The following is a 22,803-nucleotide window of genomic DNA, read 5'->3' as shown; positions in this document are numbered from 1 at the left end:
CCCAGTGCTAGTCACACAGAGGTGACTGGACTCACTGGACACAGCCCTTGCTCCTCCCCTGCCCACGACTCCACCAGGGAGGCACAGACAGTATGGCGGTAGGCAGTGCACGCGAGGGGCTCAGAGGCTCAGGGGTGCCATCTCCTTACCCGGCTCGGAACGGTGGTAATCCTGCCACAAGCTGGTATATTATGCATCCTAGAGCCCAAAGGTCTGAACTTTAACGTATGGAAAAGAACAGAAAAAAGCATTGGTAACATAGAAGCGCAAGTTCAGCTCAGGTTCCATCTGTCTGCACCTCCCTCTGCTAAGGTCAGCAGAGAACAGTGCCCTCCTCGGGAGGCCTCCTTGAGACCAGCGCTGCTCATCTGCTGGCCTCCAAAGCGGTGAAAACTTCCATGAAGGGAGAGAGCTGAGATGCTGTGGGCTGGGCATAGGATCGGTTGTTACAGGCAAGACCAACTTCAGTCTCAGAGGAAAACCTGACGCAACAGCACGCTCCCTGTGTGTGGAGGCACTGAGGTCAGCAGGGTGCTTGCCCCAGTCAGCAGCAAGACAGGACAAGGCTCTGCACACCCCTGTTCCTCCTCTGTGAACATTCCCATTAAGCACTGCAGAAATAAAATAGTACAGGCATCAATTCCTTCTTATTAGTATTAAGATTCATTAGCTTTCATTTGAAAGGCAGAATAATAGAGAAGAAAGAGAGAGACAGAGAGAGGGAATTTTCCATCCGCTAGTTCACTCTCCAAATAGCCGCAAAGGCTGGGGTTGCTCAGTGTGAAACCAGGACCCAGCAGCCTTCTCCAGGCCTCCCACACGTGGGTGCAAGGGTTCCAAGTGCTTGGGCCATTCTCCACTGCTTTCCCAGGCCATCAGCAGGAGATGGCTCAGAAGCAGAGCAGCCGAGTCTCGAACTAGCACCCATATGCGATGCGGGTGCACAGGCAGAGGTCTAAGATGCTGTTCCACAGTGCTAGTCCCTAGCCATCAATTTCTGTCAGTTGTTCCCGAGAACATGGCCAACTGTAGACCCTGACCCCCGTCCAGAGTTCTGTCCTTCACATCTGCTCTCACTACACCTCCTAGCCTTCATTCTCAAAGCACCTGCTGCATGGGTAGCACCTTGACAGGCATGTCTGGGGTCAGGTTTCTCGTCTATTCCTGGCCCCTCCCTCTGAGCACCAGGGATCACGCAGGGCTCAGGGGCTGCCAACACAGGTTCTGGAGGATGAAATCATCAGGTGTGGTGAAAATCATCCCTCAAAAATACAGACCAGCACAGTAACAGGCTCCTGGGGGAAGCCTATGCCCTGGTACTGCATATCACCAGCACCTGCAAGGCCTGGCACAGCCAAGGCACTGGAGGTAGATTTCAAACTATACTAACTTACGGGCAGGCTTTGTGGTGCAGGTCACCAGCCTCCTGCATCAGAGCATTTGGCGCATGTGTCCCAGTAGACCCCACTTCTAACCCAGCTTCCTGGCAGGCAGCAGGTGATCTGGGCAGGTAGTGCACTGTAGTCTGAGCACTACCACGGGTGCCACGCAGAGCCCTGGGCACAGGCACAAGCTGGGTCAGCCCTCAGATGCAGAGGGACTCACCGCAGCCAGGCTGCGACACCCAGCCTGGTGGCACAGAGGCCCTGCCGCATGTGGGAACAGGAGTCCCATGCAGGGCCCAACAGCAAGGAACACATCAAAGACACAACAACCTCAGCACGGCAGTGCTGTGGCACTGTGTGGAAAGCCAACCCAGACTGCAGTGCTACAGCCCAGACTGCAGAGCTAGTTCGATTTCCAACTGCTCTACTTTCAATCTGGCTTCTTGTCAATGTGTCTGCGAAGGCGCTTGGGCCCTGCCACCTCAGGTGAGACCTGGATGGAGCTCCAGTTTTTGGCTTCAGCCAGGTCCAGGTCCTAAACTAACCACTGTGGCCTTCTGGGGAGTGAACCGGCAGATGGAAACAGCTCGTTCTTCCTCTCCTCCTGTCACTCTGCCTTTCAAATGAATAAAATAAATCTTAAAAAAGAAAATCACACCATATGGGCACTGGTTCACGTCCCTGCTGTTTCACTTCCCACCTAGCTCCCTGCTTAGGGCCTAGGAAAGCAGTACAGAACAACTCAAAGCCTTGGGACCACTACACACGTACGTGGGAGACCCAGAGGAAGCTCCTGGCTTAAGATCGGCTCAGTTCCAGCCACTGCAGCACGTGGGGTGTAACCAATCAGAAGATTTTCCTCTCTTTCCCTTCCTCTCTGTATATCTGACTTTCCAATAAAAATAAATAAATCTTAAAAAAAATCTTTTTAAGGTTTATTTTACAGACAGAAAAGAAGAAAATAGAAAAGGCAAGATGAGAGAGTAAAGGAGGAATGGGGAGGGAGAGAGAGAGTGAGAATGAGAATCTTCTATTTGCTGATTCACTTCCCACTTGACCACAATGCCCAAAGCTGGGCCACGTGGCAGCTAGCTCTATTTGGACAGTCCACATGGGTGGCAGGGTCCAAACACTTGACTTGGGCTATCTTTATTTTTTTAATTATTTTACTTTTATTTATTGGAAAGGCAGAGAGGAGGAGAGACAGAAGGATCTTCTGTCCGCTGGTTCACTCCACAAGCAGCCTCAATGGCTGGTGCTGAGCCGATCTGGAGCCAGGAGCCAGGAGCCAGGAGCCTCCTGTGGGTCTCTCAAATGTGTGCAGGGTCCCAAGGCTTTGGGCCGTCCTCGACTGCTTTCCCAGGCCACAAGCAGGGAGCTGGATGGGAAGTGGAGCAGCCAGGATACAAACTGGCACCGACTCCTGGCAGATGCAAGGCAGGGATTTAGCCACTGGGCTGTCACAATGCACCCAGGCCATCTACTCTTGCTTCTTCCAGGCCACCACCATAGAGCTGGGAGCTAATGGGAACCTACACCCATATGGGATTCTGGCGCTTTACAAGAGGAGAATTTGCCAGCTAAGCCATGGCACTGGGCCCTAAATAACTATTTTTAAAAAGCAAAAAAGCCTGGAGACTGCTCAAGTGCCCCAGGGTGATGTTCAAAGCACCCTTTTTTTGGGTCTTGTCATAAGATTTCTGTCCAGGGCTCCCTCAACCTAAAATTTTATTTATTTGTTTATTTTTGAAGCTGTCAACCTTAGAAGTCACTGCACTCAGTTGTTTATTCTCTCAGGGTGGCTCCTGTCACTTACGAAGGTCACACCCTGGGACCTCCCGCAGCAAGACATGGACAGTGCAGCACTGCCAACTCAGGTGAGGGGTCAGTGTGCCAGGAAGCAGTCTTTGCCTGGCATGGGGTACAAGGAGCCCAAGCTATCCCTTCTTGCCATCCTGGAGGTGCCCCCCCCACAGGAAGTCAGAGCCACAGAGAGAGGGAGAGTTAGAGATCTCTCATCTGTCATTCACAACCTCCCATCTCAACCTGCACCCCCCTGACCAGGCCAGGTAGAAGCTAGGAACTTTCATCTGGGTCTCCCACATGGATGGCAGGGACTTCAACACTTGGGCCATCGTGTGCTGCTTCCTGAGATACATCACCAAGAAGCTGGATCCAAAGTTGAGCAGGAAAGACAACAATTGGTACCCAAACGGGATGCTGGCATTGCAGGTTGCAACTTTACCCCTCAGGCCATGATGTCCCAGCTCCCTACCCTTCTGAATTCCACAGTCTAATATCACCTCTTGGTCCCACACAGCACAGACTCTTCTGCCTCTCCCTGTAACTGGCCAGCACCTGTGCGAGCATCCTTCCTCCGAGGCTCAGCTGACAGATGCTCCTCCTCCCGACCAGCACCTTCACGGCTCACCAGGAGAACACCAGCCCCGCCTCCTGCCCCGGCCCAGCACTGGAAGCCTCAGAGAGCACCACTTGCAACTTCCTCCACCTACCCCTTGCTGCCCCTCCCACATTCTCCCACTCTGCAGAGGCTGCTGCTGCAGCTGCCACAGCCCCCCAGCTGGTGACAGAGGTCTTGGGTGCTATGGACACGGTGGACATCCCCCCTGCCCCACCCTGGCAGGGCAGATTTCCTGAAGAACAGGATCAAACCTGTAACCAAAAAGCAACCACCAACCCAGGAAGCGTAAACTACATAACAAGCATGAGTCAGGGAAAACAGTGGTGGAACGCAGAATGCTAACTTCCTGCAAAGTATGCCTGGACAATTTCAAAGCCTGAGGTACTCTGTCAAAAGCTTACTAGCCACAGGAGGAAGAAGTAGAGGGCAGACTGAAGCTGGTTACCTTTTACAAGCTGATTTCTCCGTGAGCAGCTCTGGAGAAACATACTGCGCCGTTCCTACGAACGAGTTGGCCCTGGCTGGGAAGAGGGAGAAACAAAAGGTCATGCTCAGAGATGCCTCCAGGGACTATCAGGGACCAGCAGCGCAGCCCCAGCACGGCTCATCCCACAGACAGCGTGGCCTCAACTGGGTGGACCAGACCTCCCTGGCAGCACAGCTTGGTCACCCATGGTGGAACGGCAGAGAGCCTGTGGGTCTGGCTCCAAGGGCCTCCACTCACGGACATCTGCTGGTCCTAGAACACTCTGTCCTCCTTCCTAGTGCTTCCCGCCTGTCACATGCCTGCAAAACAGCTCATCTTACTCACCCGTCATTGTTAGCAGTAGCCCCACAAGAATGGGGCAGCCGAAGGACAGAGACATGTCTATTCTGCCAGTAAGAACTGAGTTGCTGGGCCTGGCGGCATGGCCTAGCGGCTAAAGTCCTCGCCTTGAATGCACCGGGATCCCATATGGGCACCAGTTCTAATCCCGGTGGCCCCGCTTCCTATCCAACTCCCTGCTTGTGGCCTGGGAAAGCAGTCGAGGACGGCCCAAAGTTTTGGGACCCTGCACCCGCGTGGGAGACCTGGAAGAGGCCCCAGGCTCCTGGTTTCGGATCAGCTCGGCTCCAGCCGTTGAGGCCACTTGGGGAGTGAATCAGGGCATGGAAGATCTTTCCCTCTGTCTCTCCTCCTCTCTATATATCTCCCTTTCCAATAAAAAAATAAATAAATAAAACCTTTAAAAAAAAGTGTTGTTAAAAAAAAACTGAGTTGCTAAAACACACACCAGACAAGTCATAGACATGCCAGGGACAACCCTCAGGAACTATGGGCCCACAGAACGAGCAAGACTCAGGCTCTGCCGCCTCTGGTCCTGGTATCCACAACACAGGCCTCCACAACTCCCTGCAGACACAAGACTGAACCCCTCTTCGCTGGAGATGCTCGTGCTACCAAGAACCAAGAGGTTCCCTCAGCTGCCAAATGGCTGACCGAGCAGCCTGGGGCACAGAAGGCCCAGATGTCAGCACAGCAGGCTTGGCACCCTGGGCTGCCCGTTCCTTGTCCTGAGCCCAGGCCCAGGGAGGCTCACAGCCTTGGTCCCTTCAGTAAACCATTTTCATGCCAAGACCATGGCTGGGGCAGGCTTTGTGGGTAGTGCACATCAGCATCCCACATGGATGCCAATTTGTCCCAGAACTCCACTTACAATCCAGCTCCCTGCAGTTAGCATGGGAAAAGCAACACAAGATGGTTAAGTGTTTGTGACCCTGCCACCCACTGGAGAGACCCAGATGAAGCTCCTGAGTCCTAAGTCGGCCAGCCTAGGACTGGCCGTCACAGCCAGGTGGGGAGTGAACCAAGAGCTGCAAGATCTCTCTCTCTGACACTTCCACCACTCCTCTCTCTCTGCAACCTGGACTCTCAAAATAAGTGGATTTACAAACAAAACAAAACAAACAAAAACATGGTATCATTTCTATCCCTGAATGACGTTACAAAAAATAAAGAATTCTAAAACGGAAGAAATCATAGAGCCAAGAACAATGAAAGCCATTCAACTACACAAGGAACTAAAGAGATGCAAACTAAAATCTGGTCCATCAAATCAGCAAACAGAAAAGTAAGGAAATACTTAGGGTCTGAACTATGGAATAGTGGGCACTGCTCTGACTCCTGGTAGCCCTTCTCCCAATGAAGCTCCCTGCTAGCGTGCCTGGGGAAGCAGAAGAGGAAGCACCCGAGCCTTGCCGAGAGTAACAGGCAGTCCCGGCTGCTGGCCACCTGGAGGATGGACAAGCAGACTGATAGACCTCTCCTTCTCCACCTCCCTTTCTATAGTTTCTGCTTTCCAAGTAAGAAAATAAATCTTTAAAATGATAATACAGGCCCGGCGGCGTGGCCTAGCGGCTAAAGTCCTCACCTCGAACGCCCCGGGATCCCATATGGGCGCCGGTTCTAGTCCCGGCAGCTCCACTTCCCATCCAGCTCCCTGCTTGTGGCCTGGGAAAGCAGTCGAGGATGGCCCAAGGCCTTGGGTCCCTGCACCCGTGTGGGAGACCCAGAAGAGGTTCCTGGTTCCCGGCTTCGGATCGGTGCAGCACCAGCCGTTGAGGCTCACTTGGGGAGTGAATCATCAGACGGAAGATCTTCCTCTCTGTCTCTCCTCCTCTCTGTATATCTGACTTTGTAATAAAAACAAATAAATCTTTCAAAAAAAAAAAAATGATAATAAAGGGACTGCCATGGTAGCCTAGCGTCTAAAGTCCTCGCCTTACACGCGCCGGGATCCCATATGGGCGTTGGTTCTAATCCTGACGGCCCCGCTTCCCATCCAGCTCCTTGCTTGTGGCCTGGGAAAGCAGTCAAGGACGGCCTAAAGTCTTGGGACCCTGCACCCACGTGGGAGACCTGGAGAAGGTTCTTGGCTCTGGACCCCGGCTGCTTGGGGAGCAAATCAGTAGATGGGAGATCTTCCTCTCTGTCTCTCCTCCTCTCTGTATACAGAGATCCCCAATGCAGGACCCTCGCCTGAGACAGCCCAGCCCCCGCCTTCGGCAGCAAAGGCCCCACACACTTGGGAGCAGCGCACTCCCAAGGGGCTGGAAGCAGGCCCCAGCACACAGCTGAGTCCTCCGTGGGCTTAGAAACTCACATACCTTGCTTGCTCGCTGGAGACAACACCTTGGCTGTTCCAAAGTCTGTGATTTGTATGTGCATGTCTTCATTTAACAGGATGTTTTCTGGTTTAAGGTCCCTATAAAAGAAAATTCACATGGGAATTGAAGTACTTAAAAGAGAAGCTTACCACACCCCTGGGCACTGCTGAAAATGAGCAAACCAATGGGCAGTGCCAACCAGGAGCACAACCCCAAATTCACGGACAAAAAAGGACATGCAGGCAACATCACCCATGGACCACACACACCACTTTACCAACTCCTACACAAAGGGCTTAGAGACACTGCTAATAGGGCTTTAACAGAGAATGAGACAGGAGTAAGTACACACAAAAGCTACAACTGACAAAACGAAGTCAAGACGCTAAAGGAACCATAAGCTAGGCAGCCTGCTGTTCCAACATTTATAGGTGAATTTCAACTCGTCCAGGAGCTGCCCGTGTCTGGCCTCTCCCTCTGCAGCTCTCACACTGAGGCACCATCTGGTACCTCTCCCACCTTGCACAAAGTCAGACACGGCAGACCCAGAGAGAGCCAACCCCAGCGACGGCATCACTTGACGCAGTGACTCCCGGAGTCCTGCCCTGGTGACTGCAGTGACCTGCCAAGGACGCCTGAGGCCAGTTACCTGTGAATGACGCCCTTGCCGTGCAGGTACTCCAGAGCACACACAATCTCTGCAGTGTAAAATCTTGTACAGGTCTCATCAAAAGAACCAATTTTGCGAATATATTTAAGTAGTTCTCCATTTTTGGCATAACTAAGGCCAAAATCTGATTACACAGTTAAGGAAGAGTTAAAAACCATTCGTAAGCACTAGCCTTGACAGCCCAACAAAGAAAACTGTTTTTCCACCTCAATGCTAAGTGCATACTTGTGGCCTAAGAAAGCAGTAGTCAGTTCCTGGTCCCTGCTCTGCCAGCACCCAGGCCAGCTCTGAGCCCTCGGGCCAGCATGGGGTGCCTCACTAGGAACACCCTGACACAGTCCCTGGAGAACATGCACAGCACTCTCAGCCTGGTGGCCACCCTGGACCACACCATCCCCAGAGGTATACACAAAGAGTTTCACTAGAGGAGCCCAGCAAGACCTGCGGCCTTGGCCATAGGTAAACATGCTTGTGCAGTCTGCAAGTGCACAGCAGACACACGTGTGGAACCTGCAAGCACACACTGGGCACACATGTGCAACTAGCAAGCACATGCCAGGTACATGTGTGCAACTAGCAAGCACAGACACATACCAGATACAGGTGTGCAACTAGCAAGCACACAGACATGCGTGTGTAGCCAGCAAGGGCACCAGACACACACCAGATATATGTGTTGAGCCTGCAAGCACACGTCAAGTACACGTGTGCAACTAGCAAGCACATAGACACGTGTGTGCAGCCAGCCAGGGCACCAGACACACACCAGAAACATGTGCAATGAGTTTCCAACACACACACAAGCAGCCAGCGGGAGCAGACACACATGTGAAGTGCACAGTGGCCCCAGGCGAGCAGGCAGGGGTCTCCAACATCCAAGTGTCAGCACAGAGCTGGAGCTGCTGGCTAACCTTGCCCGAGGTTCTCCACAGCCTACCCCTGTGCCCACTCCTTATACATATGCTCCTTTGTGGACAAGTGACACATTTCCTGAGACAAGCCCTTGTGTCAACTTCTCAGCTCCATCTGTAAGGCACTCGCTGAGGAGGGACACGGGACAGCACCAGCCCTCTGCTGCCCAGGACCGCAGAGCTGTACCGTTTCTACGACTTTTGCCAAGAGGACTGAAAACTCACAAGGATTAGAGCCCACGTAAGCGTCTCCCAGAAAGCACCTGTGTCTGGCAGACATCCCCAGGTTCCTGATCTTCTCTGGCAGTCTCCAATACAAGTCACTGCTGACCTTGAGCAGAGCTGGGGCTCTGGCTGGCCTGCCCATCGATGCACATCACCCCCCAGCAAGGAAGGACCTGGAGGCCTCAGGACAGAGGATCCACCCAGCAGGAGGACCACCAGGCCCTCTCGCCCGGGACACAGTGTGATAACTGCTTCAGGAACCAGAGCCATAAACAAAACACTCCTCAGAGAATGCAAAGGGTCTATGCCAGGCTCTCCTCATCGTACCTTATCCCCATGCCCATGGGCCTCTTCGCCCAATGCCTCATGATCATGATCACCTCAATGGCACAGGCCATATGGGCAGCTCCGCTGAGATGGCCAGAGCCTCACCAGGAGCCCTGTCAGAGCCATGAAGTGGGATCCCCCATCTCACCTCACCACTTCATGAGTGCACGCTCAGGGTTACTGCTCCAGCCTACTGCTCTCTCGTCCCAGACGAGCCCCTCAGATCTCTTCAGTCCACCTGTGTTCTCAGCACACTTACTACCTCCCCCCGTAGCAACCAAGGCTCTGGGTCAGCGAGCATAAGGGCACACTGCTCTCTCCTGCAGGCCAGAAATTCCTGGGGGAGATGCCTACACAAGCAACCTGACCCAGAAAGCCCAGCAACTGACCCCAGGTCACAGAGCAAAGGAGACAGGACCAGGCACAGCCTCCTGAGGCCTACTGTGGTAATCCTGTCCCTCCCCAGCAGAGGGGACACCACAAGGACAAGCAGGTGTACACTGGCTTGAGTGGAACCAACCAGCGGAACTACCACATCTGATAGCTACCTCTGCCTCCCCAGGGCTGGGGGAGGAGGGACCCAGCTGCTCAGGCTCTGAGTTGGATGCCTGTTCTCAGGCTGCTGTGGCCATGTCCCCAGGCTCCAGCGTATCACGCCTGTTTTGGGAGTTGCAGGTTTGCCTGTAAGCCCAAGAGCAGCAATAGGCAAATGAATGCTCCCCTCCTGCCTCACTGACATGACAGCGCAATGGAGGACAGCGTAACAGCCAGGCAATGCCTTCACACAGTGTTTCCTTCCGTTTGCACCAGGAGTCTTGGGCCCATCCTTGTGGAGGTGAGTGTGCCCTCAGAACCCTGCAGTAGATTGGACTTTGCAAGAAGCTACTTAACAAACACCTGTGACTCTGGGAGGACACGGAGCCGTGCGATTCTGCCACAGCCAACAGCAGCTGGCAAGCAGGGACAGGAAAGCAGGGGTCGGGACAGCCCAGGAGGAGAGACACACAACAGACACGCAGGGGCCCTGGCAGCTGCTGCACGAGCACAGAGATGGGGATGAAGGAAGGGACCCAGACGGCACCAGAAGACAGTCGGCAGAGCCTGCTGCGACCCTGTGAGGTGAAGACAAAACCCCACTCCAGGTCCTCTCCTCTCCCAGCCAAACCATCTGGTCAGGGGGCTCTGTGTCCTCCCCTCGCCCTCTTGTCTGGGCATCTGGCTGGCCAGCAGTACTCTCCCTCTGAGGCTATGGGACTGCAGGCTAGGGGCCAGCTCCTGACCAAGTGGAGTTTTGTTGGCAGTCTGCTCTTGTACAGCCAGCACTACCTGGCACATGAAGACTACCCTACAGTCACAGACCCCACTGCACACTGGCCAGCCTTGGCAGGAAGCAAACAGCCTATAGTTGCCCATTTTGTCCTCTCCTGCTGCAGGCCAGTTCCAGCAATGACCATGGGGCCCACCTTTCACTAAAAACAGGAGACACAGGCTCAAGATGAGGATTCCGGCTGGCGCCTCACTCCATGCTCCCCTCCCCTGGCATCCACACTCCTGCTCCCCAGCTTCCCACTGGGGGAGCCTCAGGGTACCCCATGCACCTCTACCTGTGCGGCTGGGGAGCTGCCACTTGAAATGCTGGCATACCACCCTGAGTGCTAGTTCAAGTCCTGGCTGCTCAACTTCCAATCCGGCTCCTTGCTAATGCACCTGGGAAAGCAAACAGTGGGAGGGCCTGACACTGAGGGGTGAGGTCAGAGCGGAGTTAGCTCCTGCCTTTGGCCTGGCCCAGCCCCACTCAGTGTGACCATCTGGGGAGTGAACCAAAAGACAAGAGATATCTCCAACTGCCCTTTGTAACTCTGCCTTTCAAATAAAAATAACTGAATCTCCAAAAGCAAGAAGAGCAGGAACTAGAGAAGCGCAGCCGTCACCCAGGCAGAGCACGCTCCCAGGGACGTGCAGGGGCCACAGGGGTGAGGAGCGAGCAGCAGTACTAGCGGCAGTGCTCAGCAGCTAGGCCAAAGGCTCGAGGGCAGCTGGACACCTGAGGTACAGCCTGCTCAGACTCCCCAGGGTGCTGTCACCTCCGTTCCTAAGCAAAAGTTCAAAAAGCAAAAAGAATGCCACAAAGGCTTGATGTGAAGTCAGGGAGCGAGAAACACGTGCATCCCTGCTGGAGCAGCAGCTTGGGGAGTCCTGGGGAGTCCTGGGGAGCACACAGAAGTGACCACAGGGGGAGGGGGAGGCGGTGGCAACAGCCCCAGGGCCAACACAAACTGCTCAGGCTCCTGTGAGTCATTCCCGGGACTCCTCCAATACCCACCAGACCAGATCCCTCCCTCAGGGCTGAGCAGGGCAGAAGGAACACAGGCCCGAGCACCCAGCACCACTCTCACTGAGCACAGGGTTTGGCAACGAGGGGAGGGCTAGGATCGTGTGTCCAGCTGCCCAGTGGGGTCCCCTTCTTCCATCAGGAGCCTCAGCCCTGCTCGCTGCCCCTGGGGACAGCAGCAACCCAAAGAGTCCCACCGACACACGGGTGGGAGCCCAGCAAGGGGTCATGGCGCTGACCACACAAAGGATACAGAGCTTTTCGTCATCCTGAAAAGTGAAGTAAAGCTTAACAAAGAAGGGGTGATCCAGGCGCGACATCACATCCCGCTCTCTGGTCACATATGGAACCTTGTTCTCTTTTATAATATGCCGCTTCTCCAGGATTTTAACTTAAGGCGAGAGAGAAGTGAGTTACTACAATCGAAAATGACAAAGAGTAAAAACAGCTCATAAAGGTAAGTGGTACCAATTAAAGTTCTCCAAACACTGCACACCTTGGCTTCTTGGTGTCGGAAACCAAGAGTGCCCTAAACCCGGATTCACCACGGAAACCTCGGCGCAGCTGCCCAGGCTGTCCCTAATGTGCGTACACACACACACACACACACACACACACACACACACACACACACTGCCCAGGCTGCTCCTGATGTGCGTGTACATACACACACACACTCACACACACTGCCCAGGCTGCTTCTGATTTGCGTGTACACACACACACACACACACACACTGCCCAGGCTGCTCCTGATTTGCGTGTACACACACACACACACACACACACACACTGCCCAGGCTGCTCCTGATTTGCGTGTACACACACACACACACACTCACACACACTGCCCAGGCTGCTCCTGATTTGCGTGTACACGCACACACACACACACACACACACTCACACACACTGCCCAGGCTGCTCCTGATGCGTGCGTGCGTACACACACACACACACCAGGCTGCTCCTGATGCGTGCGTGCGCACACACACACACACACACACACACACTGCCCAGGCTGCTCCTGACACTGACACACACACACCACCACCACCCGCGGTTCCTTGAGTCAGTACTTACTAGCATATTCTCTGGACGTTGCCAGTTCTCGAGCCAGGACAACCTGGTTGGGGGGCAGGAGGGAGTTTGGTGGGGGGAGGGGAGAGGGAAAAAAGACACTGTAATAGCCATGCCACCCCAGTCTCCCAAGTACCTCTGTGACACCATGCAACCTCCCACCCCCTCCAGTGTGCAGGCACACCAACAATTCCTGAAATCCAGCGTGTGTGTTAATATGCTCTCATAGCTGTCAGCAAACAGTTTCCTTTTTTCATCAGTTGCCAGCAGTTCCCACGATGCCATGAACGCGTCAATTCAGGAACCCTGTAGACTGGCACAGCCATTGCAAGGAGCAGAAAACATGGCAGACAGCACCTAACGCGTGTACTGAGAATTTCTTTAAAATATAACTTCAGGAACACATCCTTGAGTACATGGCCAGTGTATAAAGTGGCCCTGACTTTAGGTTAATTGTTACCACACATTTCATTCACTGAAAAGCTCAAATACCATAAACAGCCACAGGAACTGCCCAGCAGAAAGCCCTCCTGGAGTCCTGTCCCGAGGAGCCCAGCATTCTCCCTAAAGGCCCCCTTACTCCCTAACAGGTGCCTCCGGAGCCCTGCAGTCAGAGTCCCTTGGGGACAGAGCACACCACAGCATCATTTTTCATAAAAAAGACCACTGTGCACAAGCAAGTGGCACACCTGAGACGCTAGCACGGAAACACCCAGGGCTCCCAGCCAAACTTGGGTCGCAGGCAGGCAGCTCTTGTACAGGAGCCAGTGGGACCAAAGAGCAGAGGAAACAGGACCTGTGAAACCTTGGCCTGGGCCCAGCACAATGGCTTGGCGGCTAAATCCTTGCCTTGCATGTGCCAGGATCCCATATGGGCGCTGGTTTGTGTCCGGCTGCTCCACTTCCCATCCCTGCTTGTGGCCTGGGAAAGCAGTCGAGGACAGCTCAAAGCCTTGGGACCCTGCACCCACAGGGGAGACCAAGAAGAAGCTCCTGGCTCCTGGCTTTGGATCGGCTCAGTTCCGGCTGTTGCGGCCGCTTGGGGAATGAATCAGTGGACAGATCTTTCTCTCTGTCTCTCCTCCTCTCTGACTTTCCAATAAAAATAAATAAATCTTGAAAAAGAAATGTCCTAAGGGTGCATGCCGTAGGTCAGCTGGTGCAGGACTGCGGGAGACGCGCACCTCACACAAGAGGGCCCAGTCCGACTCTCACCTGACCCACTTCCGACTCAGCGTCACGGCGTGTCTGGGAAGCAGCAGCTCAAGCCTTTCGGCCCCTGACACCCCATGGAAGACAGCACTGGTCTCCCGGCTCCTGGCCTCAGCCCCCAGGGCCTGCAGTCACAGCCATTTGGGGCAGTGAACCAGCACACTGACCATTTCCCCGTCTTTCCCTCTCCCTTTGCCACTCTGTCTTCCAAATAAATCTTTAATATTTCATAAAGGTAAAAAAGGCAAAGAATGCAACTTTCACACCTGCTTTCTGCACAAAGACCAAGCATGACTGCTCAGCTGTTCCGGAACTCCCCATCCAGAGCAGCACCAGCTCAGACCAGGGCGGGGCCCTGCTCTTCTAGGGAGGCCAACTGGGGCTGCATCCTGAGGGCAGCAGGTGTCACAAGGTAGCTGCAGCCAGCATGGTTCTGGGGGCTCCTATTAGCCAAGAAGCTGCTCCTCAAGCAGAAAACAACCCCAGGCATGTGACGGGACAGCTGTGCAGTGGGACAGAGCACACAGGCTACAAGGCAGGCCGATGCCCAGGGCACAGATCATCCCATGTTCCCCGAGACCTGAGGAGGCACGTGCAGACAGGGGCTTCCCAGGTCTTGCCAAGCAGCCTGAGGACACAGTAGGGGACTTGCTGCCGCCACGTCGGGGGGACTCGTCACATTTTTTTAAGAAAAACCATAAACTAGTAAGAAATGCTTTCCAGGGCTTCCCCTCCACTAGCAGCCTGGGCCCCCCACTTCTTGGAGCTGCCATGGCAGGGGTCTTCCAGGAGCCCCGTGACCCGCCTGGGCCTGAGTCTCCAGCCCCAAGCACTGCGGCAGATCAGCCGGCAGCAGCAAATACTCACGGTCGAGAAAGAGCCTTCGCCCAGAATTTTCCCAAACTTGAAGTCTTCAGGCCGTTTCTTCCGAGGCTGGGGCGGTGGCTGGGCAGCATGCTGCAAGGAGGTGGCACTCGGCCGGGACTCGGCTGTGGTGCCATCCATGGTGGGGTTCTGCCTCTTGCCAGTGCTTGAGACACCAGGGGCTGTACTGGACTCAGTCTGGGTCCTCACCATGGATGGCGATGGGCAGGAACATAACACGACGCTGGACTGAATGGGGACGGCGTCATACTGACGGACACAAAGAAGAAAGGTGAGATTCAAACAGTGCCCACCCCAAGTGCCACACTAAAGTGAGCGCTACGCAGAACACTACCAAGGGCAAGTTGCTCCTGTGCAGCCTCCTGCTGTGCCACCCCAACCCCACTCCACCCTCACTCCTCAGGTCCCTTCCTCAGCTGCACACAGTCCCCCGGCCATCTTCCTGCTACCAGACGGAGTGTGTATGCTTATTTATGCGGATGAAACATGGTTAGGGTTAGGTACCGACAACCAGTGCTGGCAAGGCTGGGCAGAGCAAGCACACACACACACAATGCAGCAACCTGGCAACTCTCAACAAGGTGACCACAAGTCACTGAGGGCTGCCTGGCACACGAGACCAGTCAGTACGCAGGAGCGGCCAGCACAGTGCCCAAGGCTAGACCAGCACATGCTACACCCACTGCCGCCACCACCCTCCAGGTGTGCCTCCAGTGGGTTCCCAGCAGCCCTGGCTCACCTACCACCAGACTGTGGAAGAATGACAGACATGACCTTGGGACACCCACCTGCTGGTTTCCACGACTCCCCTCCTGTCTCAATGCAGCTGTGGGCTGTGCTAGGTCAGAAAACAAGAGACTTCTCCACTCACTCTTGGGGAAAAAAATGTTTATTTATTTTATGTTATTTGAAAGGCAAAGTCACAGAGAGAGGAGGAGAGACAGAAAGATCTTCCATTTGCTGGTTCACAGCCAAAATCCTAGGAGTTCTTTTTTTTTTTGAAGATTTATTTTATTTTTATTGGAAAGTCAGCTATACAGAGCGGAGGAGAGACAGAGAGAAAGATCTTCTGTCCACTGATTCACTCGCCAAGTGGCCACAACAGCCGGAGCTGAGCCAATCCAAAGCCAGGAGCCAAGAGCTTCTTCTGGGCGGGTGCAGCGTCCCAAGGCTTTGGGCTGTCCTTGACTGTTTTCCTAGGCCACAAGCAGGGAGCTGGATGGGAAGCGGGGCTGCTGGGATTAGAACCGGTACTGATATAGGATCCCAATGCGTGCAAGGTGAGGACTTTAGCCACTAGGCTACCGTGCTGGGTCCAACGACTTGAGGTATCCTTCAGTACTTTCCCAGCCACATCACTAAGGAGCTGGATCAGAAGTGTGTAGCCAGGTCTTGAACCAGCACCCCCAGGGGATGTTGGCACTACAGACAGCGGCTGTATCTACAAAGCTATGGTGCTAGTACTTCCTCCACTGAATTCAGGAGACAATCAGCAACCAAGACATGCTCCCATCGGAACACCAGAACACAATGATGAGATAAGTCAAAATGGGAAGAGTCTAGGATGATAACCAAAGGGGGCAAAAGACACACATGGAGTATAAAAAGATACATTTAATGGAATGCTTAATTTTTCTAATTCAATTAAATTAAGACTTATTCGTCCAAATAAACGAGTGTGCACTGCCGTGCAGCAGGTAAAGCTGCCACCTGTGGGCGCTGGTTCGCGTCCCGGCTGTTCTTCTGACCTCGCTTCTTGCTGCTGCGCCTGGGAAAGCAGGAGAGAACAGCCCCTGCACTCACATGGGAGACCCGGAACAAGTTCCTGGTTCTTGGCTCCAACTACGGCCAGAGTGGCCACTTGGGCAGAGGAGCGGGAAAAGGAAGAGTCTCCTTCCGCTCTCCCTCTCCTCTGTAACTGCCTAAAAATAAATGACCTTTTAAAAAAAATAAAACACAAGTGTGGACCTTAACTGTTGTACCTGTGCTTGTTTATCAGCAGGAGAAATTGGGGCTTTGGAAAAGCAGAGACCCCTGAGAACAAGTGGGGGATATAGTGTGCTGCGAACACGCTCAGCGGCAGAGCTGAGCCGAGCCGAGCCAGCAAAGTGGGTTCCAAGACAGAAGGCAAGCTATAAAAGGCATCCTCTGACAAGACAAGACACACAAGGAATGGAAGACGGGTAGCAGACAGCAAGAACTAGCAGGTGGCTGCACAGCCCACAGCACGGTGTGAGCCTTGGCTGTGCACAGGAAGCCAGGTCAGCTCAGGCACTGACACCCCAACAGACACAGCCCATCTCCACTCCCAAAAAGGGAAGCAGCACCAGGAACTGTACCTGGGCTATAGCTGTTAAGGTTACCCCAGCTCCACAGAAGGCATACCCATTTTGCAGGGACAGGTGTTGTAGTTGAGTAAACTAAACAAACACTTGCAGTGTCAGCTCCCCTGAACAGAGTGCTGGGAGTCCTGGCCACCGGCTTCCCGTTGAGCTGCAGCTCATGGTTCCTGGGAGGCCGACCACAGGCAAGCACTCAGGACCCCTTCCCCTGCCTCCCACGTTGGAGAGCCAGATGGAGGCACAGGCTGCCGGCCCAACCTGGCTCAGGCCTGGCTCAGGTCGGCATTTGGGGAATGAAGTGTGGGTGGAAGATCTCTCTGTATTACTCTGGCCTCCAACTAGATGAAAAGGCATGTCGCAACAAGCACTGCGTCACTGCATGTCGGAACAAGCACTGCGTCACTGCATGTCGGAACAAGCACTGCGTCACTGCATGTCGGAACAAGCACTGCGTCACTGCATGTCGGAACAAGCACTGCGTCACTGCATGTCGGAACAAGCACTGCGTCACTGCATGTCAGAACACTGCGTCACTGCATGTCGGAACAAGCACTGCGTCACTGCATGTCAGAACACTGCGTCACTGCATGTCGGAACACTGCGTCACTGCATGTCGGAACAAGCACTGCGTCACTGCATGTCGGAACAAGCACTGCGTCACTGCATGTCGGAACAAGCACTGCGTCACTGCATGTCAGAACACTGCGTCACTGCATGTCGGAACAAGCACTGCGTCACTGCATGTCGGAACAAGCACTGCGTCACTGCATGTCGGAACAAGCACTGCGTCACTGCATGTCGGAACAAGCACTGCGTCACTGCATGTCGGAACAAGCACTGCGTCACTGCATGTCAGAACACTGCGTCACTGCATGTCGGAACAAGCACTGCGTCACTGCATGTCGGAACAAGCACTGCGTCACTGCATGTCAGAACACTGCGTCACTGCATGTCGGAACAAGCACTGCGTCACTGCATGTCGGAACACTGCGTCACTGCATGTCGGAACACTGCGTCACTGCATGTCGGAACAAGCACTGCGTCACTGCATGTCGGAACACTGCGTCACTGCATGTCGGAACAAGCACTGCGTCACTGCATGTCGGAACACTGCGTCACTGCATGTCGGAACACTGCGTCACTGCATGTCGGAACACTGCGTCACTGTGCTGCAACACGACGCTGCGGCTGTGAAGGCCAAGTGCGTGGGCCGTGGCAGGAGGTCAGGAGGCAGCTCCTAGATCCTGGTTTCAGCCTCGGCCAGCACTAACTGTGCAGCCACTTGAGAAGTGAACCAACTAATAAAATATATTTTGCTCTGTTTCTCCTTCTATAAAAAGTGTAAAAATGAGACAACCAAATATACAGTGTCAATGAAATATAACCGACTAATAAAAACCTCAGACAGCAGATAAATAAATGTGCAAGTGTTCATTTTCTAGGGTGCTAATGGGTATTCAAATGCTCAATAAAATATTAGCCACAGGCCGGGGGCAGTGGCCTAGCGGCTAAAGTCCTCACCTCCAGCGCCCTGGGATCCCATATGGGCGCCAGTTGTAATCCCAGCAGCTGCACTTCCCATCCAGCTCCCTGTTTGTGGCCTGGGAAAGCAGTGGAGGACGGCTCAAAGCCTTGGGACCCTGCACCCGCGTGGGAGACCCGGAAGAAGCTCCTGGCTCCTGGCTTTGGATCGATGCAGCTCCAGCCACTGCAGCCACTTGGGGAGTGAATCAGCGGATGGAAGAGCTTTCTCTCGGTCTCTCTTTCTCTCTGTCAATCTACCTTTCAAATAAAAACAAATACATTTAAAAAGAACCAAATAAATCTATAATTTCCTGTCTTCAGTGGTGAAGCCGGCAACAACTGTTGGCAGCCTGTGCTGTCCTCCCAGGACAGTCAGCGTGCTGGGAACCGCTTGCACAGGGGCCTCTGCGGCTGTGCAGAGACCTCCAGCCCACGACTGCAAGAGGAGCACTGTGCTGCCTGCAAGGACAGCCAGGGACCGGAGAGGAGCCAGCACTTCCCACGGAGCAGAAGCAAGTGACACAGCAGGGCCACACCTGTGCTGAGCACACCCCGCCATAGTTGTTCCACCAAATGTCTAAGCAACATGAACGTGTTCCTGTCTCCTGTCTCTCCGAGACGCCCTGTGAGCCCAGCTTCCTGCTAGGCAAGGATCAGGAGCCGTGCAGGGGAGCGGTCAGAGCAGGGGGAAACCCAGCCACAGCGCAGCAGCACCTAGGCAGGGGCAGGGCTCATTCCGCTTTAAGAGTCAAGGGAATGTGCTGCTTCCACTTAAACACTGACAAGTCATCTATGGGGTAAAACCTCAAACATTTAAAAATAATTTATTTATTTCAAAGAGCTACAGAATGGGAGGGATAGATATTCTACCCATGGACCACTCCCCAGATGGCTGCCACTGCCAGGGGTGGGCCGGGCCAAAGCTACGAGCCAATCCAGGTCTGCCACCGTGGGTGGCAGCAGCCCAAGCACTTCAGCCTGTGGTCAGCCAGGGAGCAGTCACACACAAGCCAGCATGCATATGGGGTGCTATTATACCACAACACCAGCCCATGAGACACACTGAGTCATGAACCTGGCACACCCACACATCAACATGCCTCTCCACCCAGCACGGGGAGGCAGACATGCCCAAGTAGCTTGCAAGTGGAAGTTACTGGCTGCTGTGCAGCAGACAGGACCTCGGCCCTGGGCAGCAGTGCAAGTCACCCAAGAGCAACAAGACCTGCCCCCAAGGTCAGCACGAGGGCTAGAGAGACAGGGCCTCCAGGAAGCAGGCACCCACATCACTAGAAGGAAAGAATAGTGAAGAAATGGGCCGTGGGGGAGCAATGTTCCCATACGTCCGTCACCAAACTGGGCATTCTGGGGACAGATTATCCTGACCAGAGCTGGAACTTTGGCACAGAGGGTAAAGCCACAAGCTAAGGCACCAGCATCCCAGTCAGGCGCCGATTCACGACCCGGCTGCTCCACTTCTGGTCCAGCTCTTTGCTTGTGGCTGGGAAAGCAGCGGACAACGGCCCATGCACTCGGGCTCCTGCACCCACATGAGAGACCCAGAAGAAGCTCCTGGCTGCTGGCTTCAGACCAGTCCAGTTCCGGCGGCTGCAGCAATTTGGAGAGTCAACCAGTGGATGGAAGGTCAGAATCCTGCTCCCTCTCTTTCTGTAACTCCTCCTTTCAAACAGATAAATACATGAATATCTGTATTGGGGGGCAGATAGCAAGGACTATCCAGACTGCATTCAGGAGCTTACAGACTTGCTGCTGGCTAACTGAAGACACCATGGAAGCCCTGGGGAGCTTGCCAGGACAACAGGACAAGCATCAGGCAGGCGTCAAGGCGGCTGCTGGTGGAGGCATTCTTTTCCATCACAGCTACTTTCACAATCATCACACGTGTCTGCCCCCGTAGATCACAAGCTCTTGTCCATGTGGTCTCGCGCCCCAGCGCACGGCAGCTGCAGGCACCATGGGCCCACTGGAAGGCACCAGGCTACCTCCAGAGTTCAACCTGACCCCGTCATGGAGCAGTCCCTGACAGGCCAGGCCAGGAAGAAGTAGAGCACTGCTATGGATAAACCCTGCCACCTTTTCACACACTACGGGGGTGGCTGAGGTGGGGAGCACCACACAGAATGGCTAGACCAGCTGAGCAGGTGCACGGGAAGACAGGAACCTGAAGCACAAGCTGTGTGTTTCATTGTTCCTGGTGCTGCTTGCTAGTGGTGCCTAGGATGAGACACAATCCGGTGAAGCGCAGCCACCGAGACAGCAGTGCGGGAGGCTCCCTCAGGGCAGGACTGAGACATCCAGTGTCCCTGGGCCCGCCAGCCGATGCCACATCCAATCCCAAACAACTGGCTGTCCCAGATGCTGTCCGAGATCTTTCCCCAAGAGCAGCGCACATGTCCAGTCCTCACTCGGTCAGCCTCTCCAGTCATAGGTGTGGGCTGGTGCCAGTCACACAAGGAGCTCCTCCTGGGAGCTGCCAGGCACAGGACTGCCCACCAGGGGCCAGCAGCACATTAGCTCCCAGGGTCAGGAACTGCAGGACCCAGACACATTCTACGCCAGCAGGCTCCATTAGGACAACTTCAGTCCCCTCCCAAGGACACCACACGACGTCTCACAACATTCTTGCTTGTTCCTCTGCAGGAAGGAAGTGCTGCTGGCAGCAAGTGGGCAGATAGGGGCTCTGCTGAATGCCCTCCAGCAAGGACCAAGTGCCCAAGTGTGGGCAAGGAGTCTACTGCGGTGTCTGGGGAAAGCAGCTCCCAGGCCCACACCCTTGGCAGTGAACAAGGGCAGTAAGACTCCAGCCACGGGACTAGAGATTCAGCTAAGAAACAGCAAGCTCAACCCCACACACACTTCAAGCCCTGGAAGAGCCTGCCTGGTGGGGTCCAGGAAGGGAGGACAGAGGTAGCTGCAGGAAGTGCAGACAGTTCCGAGAAGAACCACAAAAACCAAGGGCACATGCAGATAGAAGAGGAAGAGCCCCCATGGGTGAGGGGGCACCACTGCCTCCTGGGTAGCAGAGGCTGCTGGCCCCAACGCATTGCCCGAAGCTTCCCACAGGAAGACCCACAGACACCCCCAGTGCATCCAACTCAGGCCCAGCTGGCCATGACCCAGGCTTTGGCTGGAGAGCTACTGGACAGCATTGTTTCCACACGCCAATCTCCTACAATCTGCTGGGCTGACCATACTCAATAGTTTCTGGTTCATGATCTTTTTCTAACGAAGTCTCAGCAACAAACACCCCTCCTAGGAGCCTGTGAAGAACACCCTGCTTCCTGCCCAGGACAGCCAGTGCTGCAGGCTGAGCCCAGGTGGGAATGCACAGCAGTTTCCAGCAGGGACACCACCTTCTGCAGCAGGCAAAGCAGCCTGAGGATTCCCGCCAAGGGTGTTTCCAACTGCAGGCAGCCCTAAGCCACCTATGAAACCCCCCGCTGTGCACAGCCCGCCAAAGAGGACAGCTCCGCCAGATCCATCATGCAGAGCATTAGCACACCTCATCCCAACAGCCCAATGGGAAGCTACACAGTCTGAACAACGTTCTCCTGCAAATGCACGCCCCAGCACCTCTCTCTGCCACTGACACCATCTGAAGCCAAGGGCACAGGCGGTAGCAGAAAGCCCCGGAGCTGAACTAAGCGAAGCCCTGCTGGCTGGGGCTCAGGCCGAGTTAGAGGACACACACCGGGCAAGCTGAAGTGGCCCAGCTCCTCCAGGTCATGGCCACCACCTCTCTTGAGCTTCCCCTCAGGAAGCTCCAGCTCTGTCCACAGGCAGAGCTGTGCTATGCTCCCCGCAACCCTGTGTCTGTGGTCTTGAAGGGAGATGGGAGGAACCTTGACCATGCCCAGCTGCGACACCTAAGGACACAAAGTGATTGCTGTGGGCCCACCACACTCTCCAAAGTCCCAGTTCATCTGTTATTACAAAATATTAACTCACTGTGCTCACCGAAGCTTCTTCAAGGAGGTGAATCCACTACACCCTCCAGGCAAGTATACCGCCAACATGGCTGCACAGCTGGCCAGCTGGGGTCACTGGGGTCACTGCTCAGGACAGCTCACATCCTGTCACAGGACCCCTCAAAGTGGTGAGGATGGCAACACGCAGAAGGTGAGTGTCCAGGGGCCCAGGCCAACTTGGGCTGGCCAGAGGCCCAGGCAGAGCAGCAGAGAGCAACAGCTCTGCCTCAGGAGAGGATAACGGCTTAGACAGCATGCTGAGTACAGGGCCATAGTCAAGTTCAGAAAGGGAAATCTATGGAGAGTAAACAGGCATCTTACAGTTTCCTCTGTAGCCCTCATGAATCAGAAA

The 22,803-nt window shown here is 54.5% G+C and overlaps 1 protein-coding gene across 1 annotated transcript in view; it reads right to left on the bottom strand.

Moving 5' to 3' along the window:
- The window catches only part of PDPK1 (3-phosphoinositide dependent protein kinase 1), a 52,292-nt gene that overhangs the window by 16,246 nt on the left and 13,243 nt on the right, over nt 1–22,803 (bottom strand). The window contains exons 2-8 of the mRNA XM_058680352.1: nt 14,579–14,845; nt 12,503–12,545; nt 11,673–11,810; nt 7,604–7,748; nt 6,955–7,052; nt 4,253–4,328; nt 150–218 (exon numbers count right to left, since the gene is read on the bottom strand). Of these exons, the coding sequence (XP_058536335.1) occupies nt 150–218; nt 4,253–4,328; nt 6,955–7,052; nt 7,604–7,748; nt 11,673–11,810; nt 12,503–12,545; nt 14,579–14,845 (836 nt within the window). The remainder of the gene's footprint in view (nt 1–149; nt 219–4,252; nt 4,329–6,954; nt 7,053–7,603; nt 7,749–11,672; nt 11,811–12,502; nt 12,546–14,578; nt 14,846–22,803) is intronic.

The sequence above is a fragment of the Ochotona princeps genome, chromosome 24 (assembly GCF_030435755.1).
Source record: "Ochotona princeps isolate mOchPri1 chromosome 24, mOchPri1.hap1, whole genome shotgun sequence".
Classification (NCBI taxonomy): domain Eukaryota; kingdom Metazoa; phylum Chordata; class Mammalia; order Lagomorpha; family Ochotonidae; genus Ochotona; species Ochotona princeps.
The sequence above is the reverse complement of the archived record's forward strand: the minus strand, read 5'-3'. Positions and strand labels throughout refer to the sequence as shown.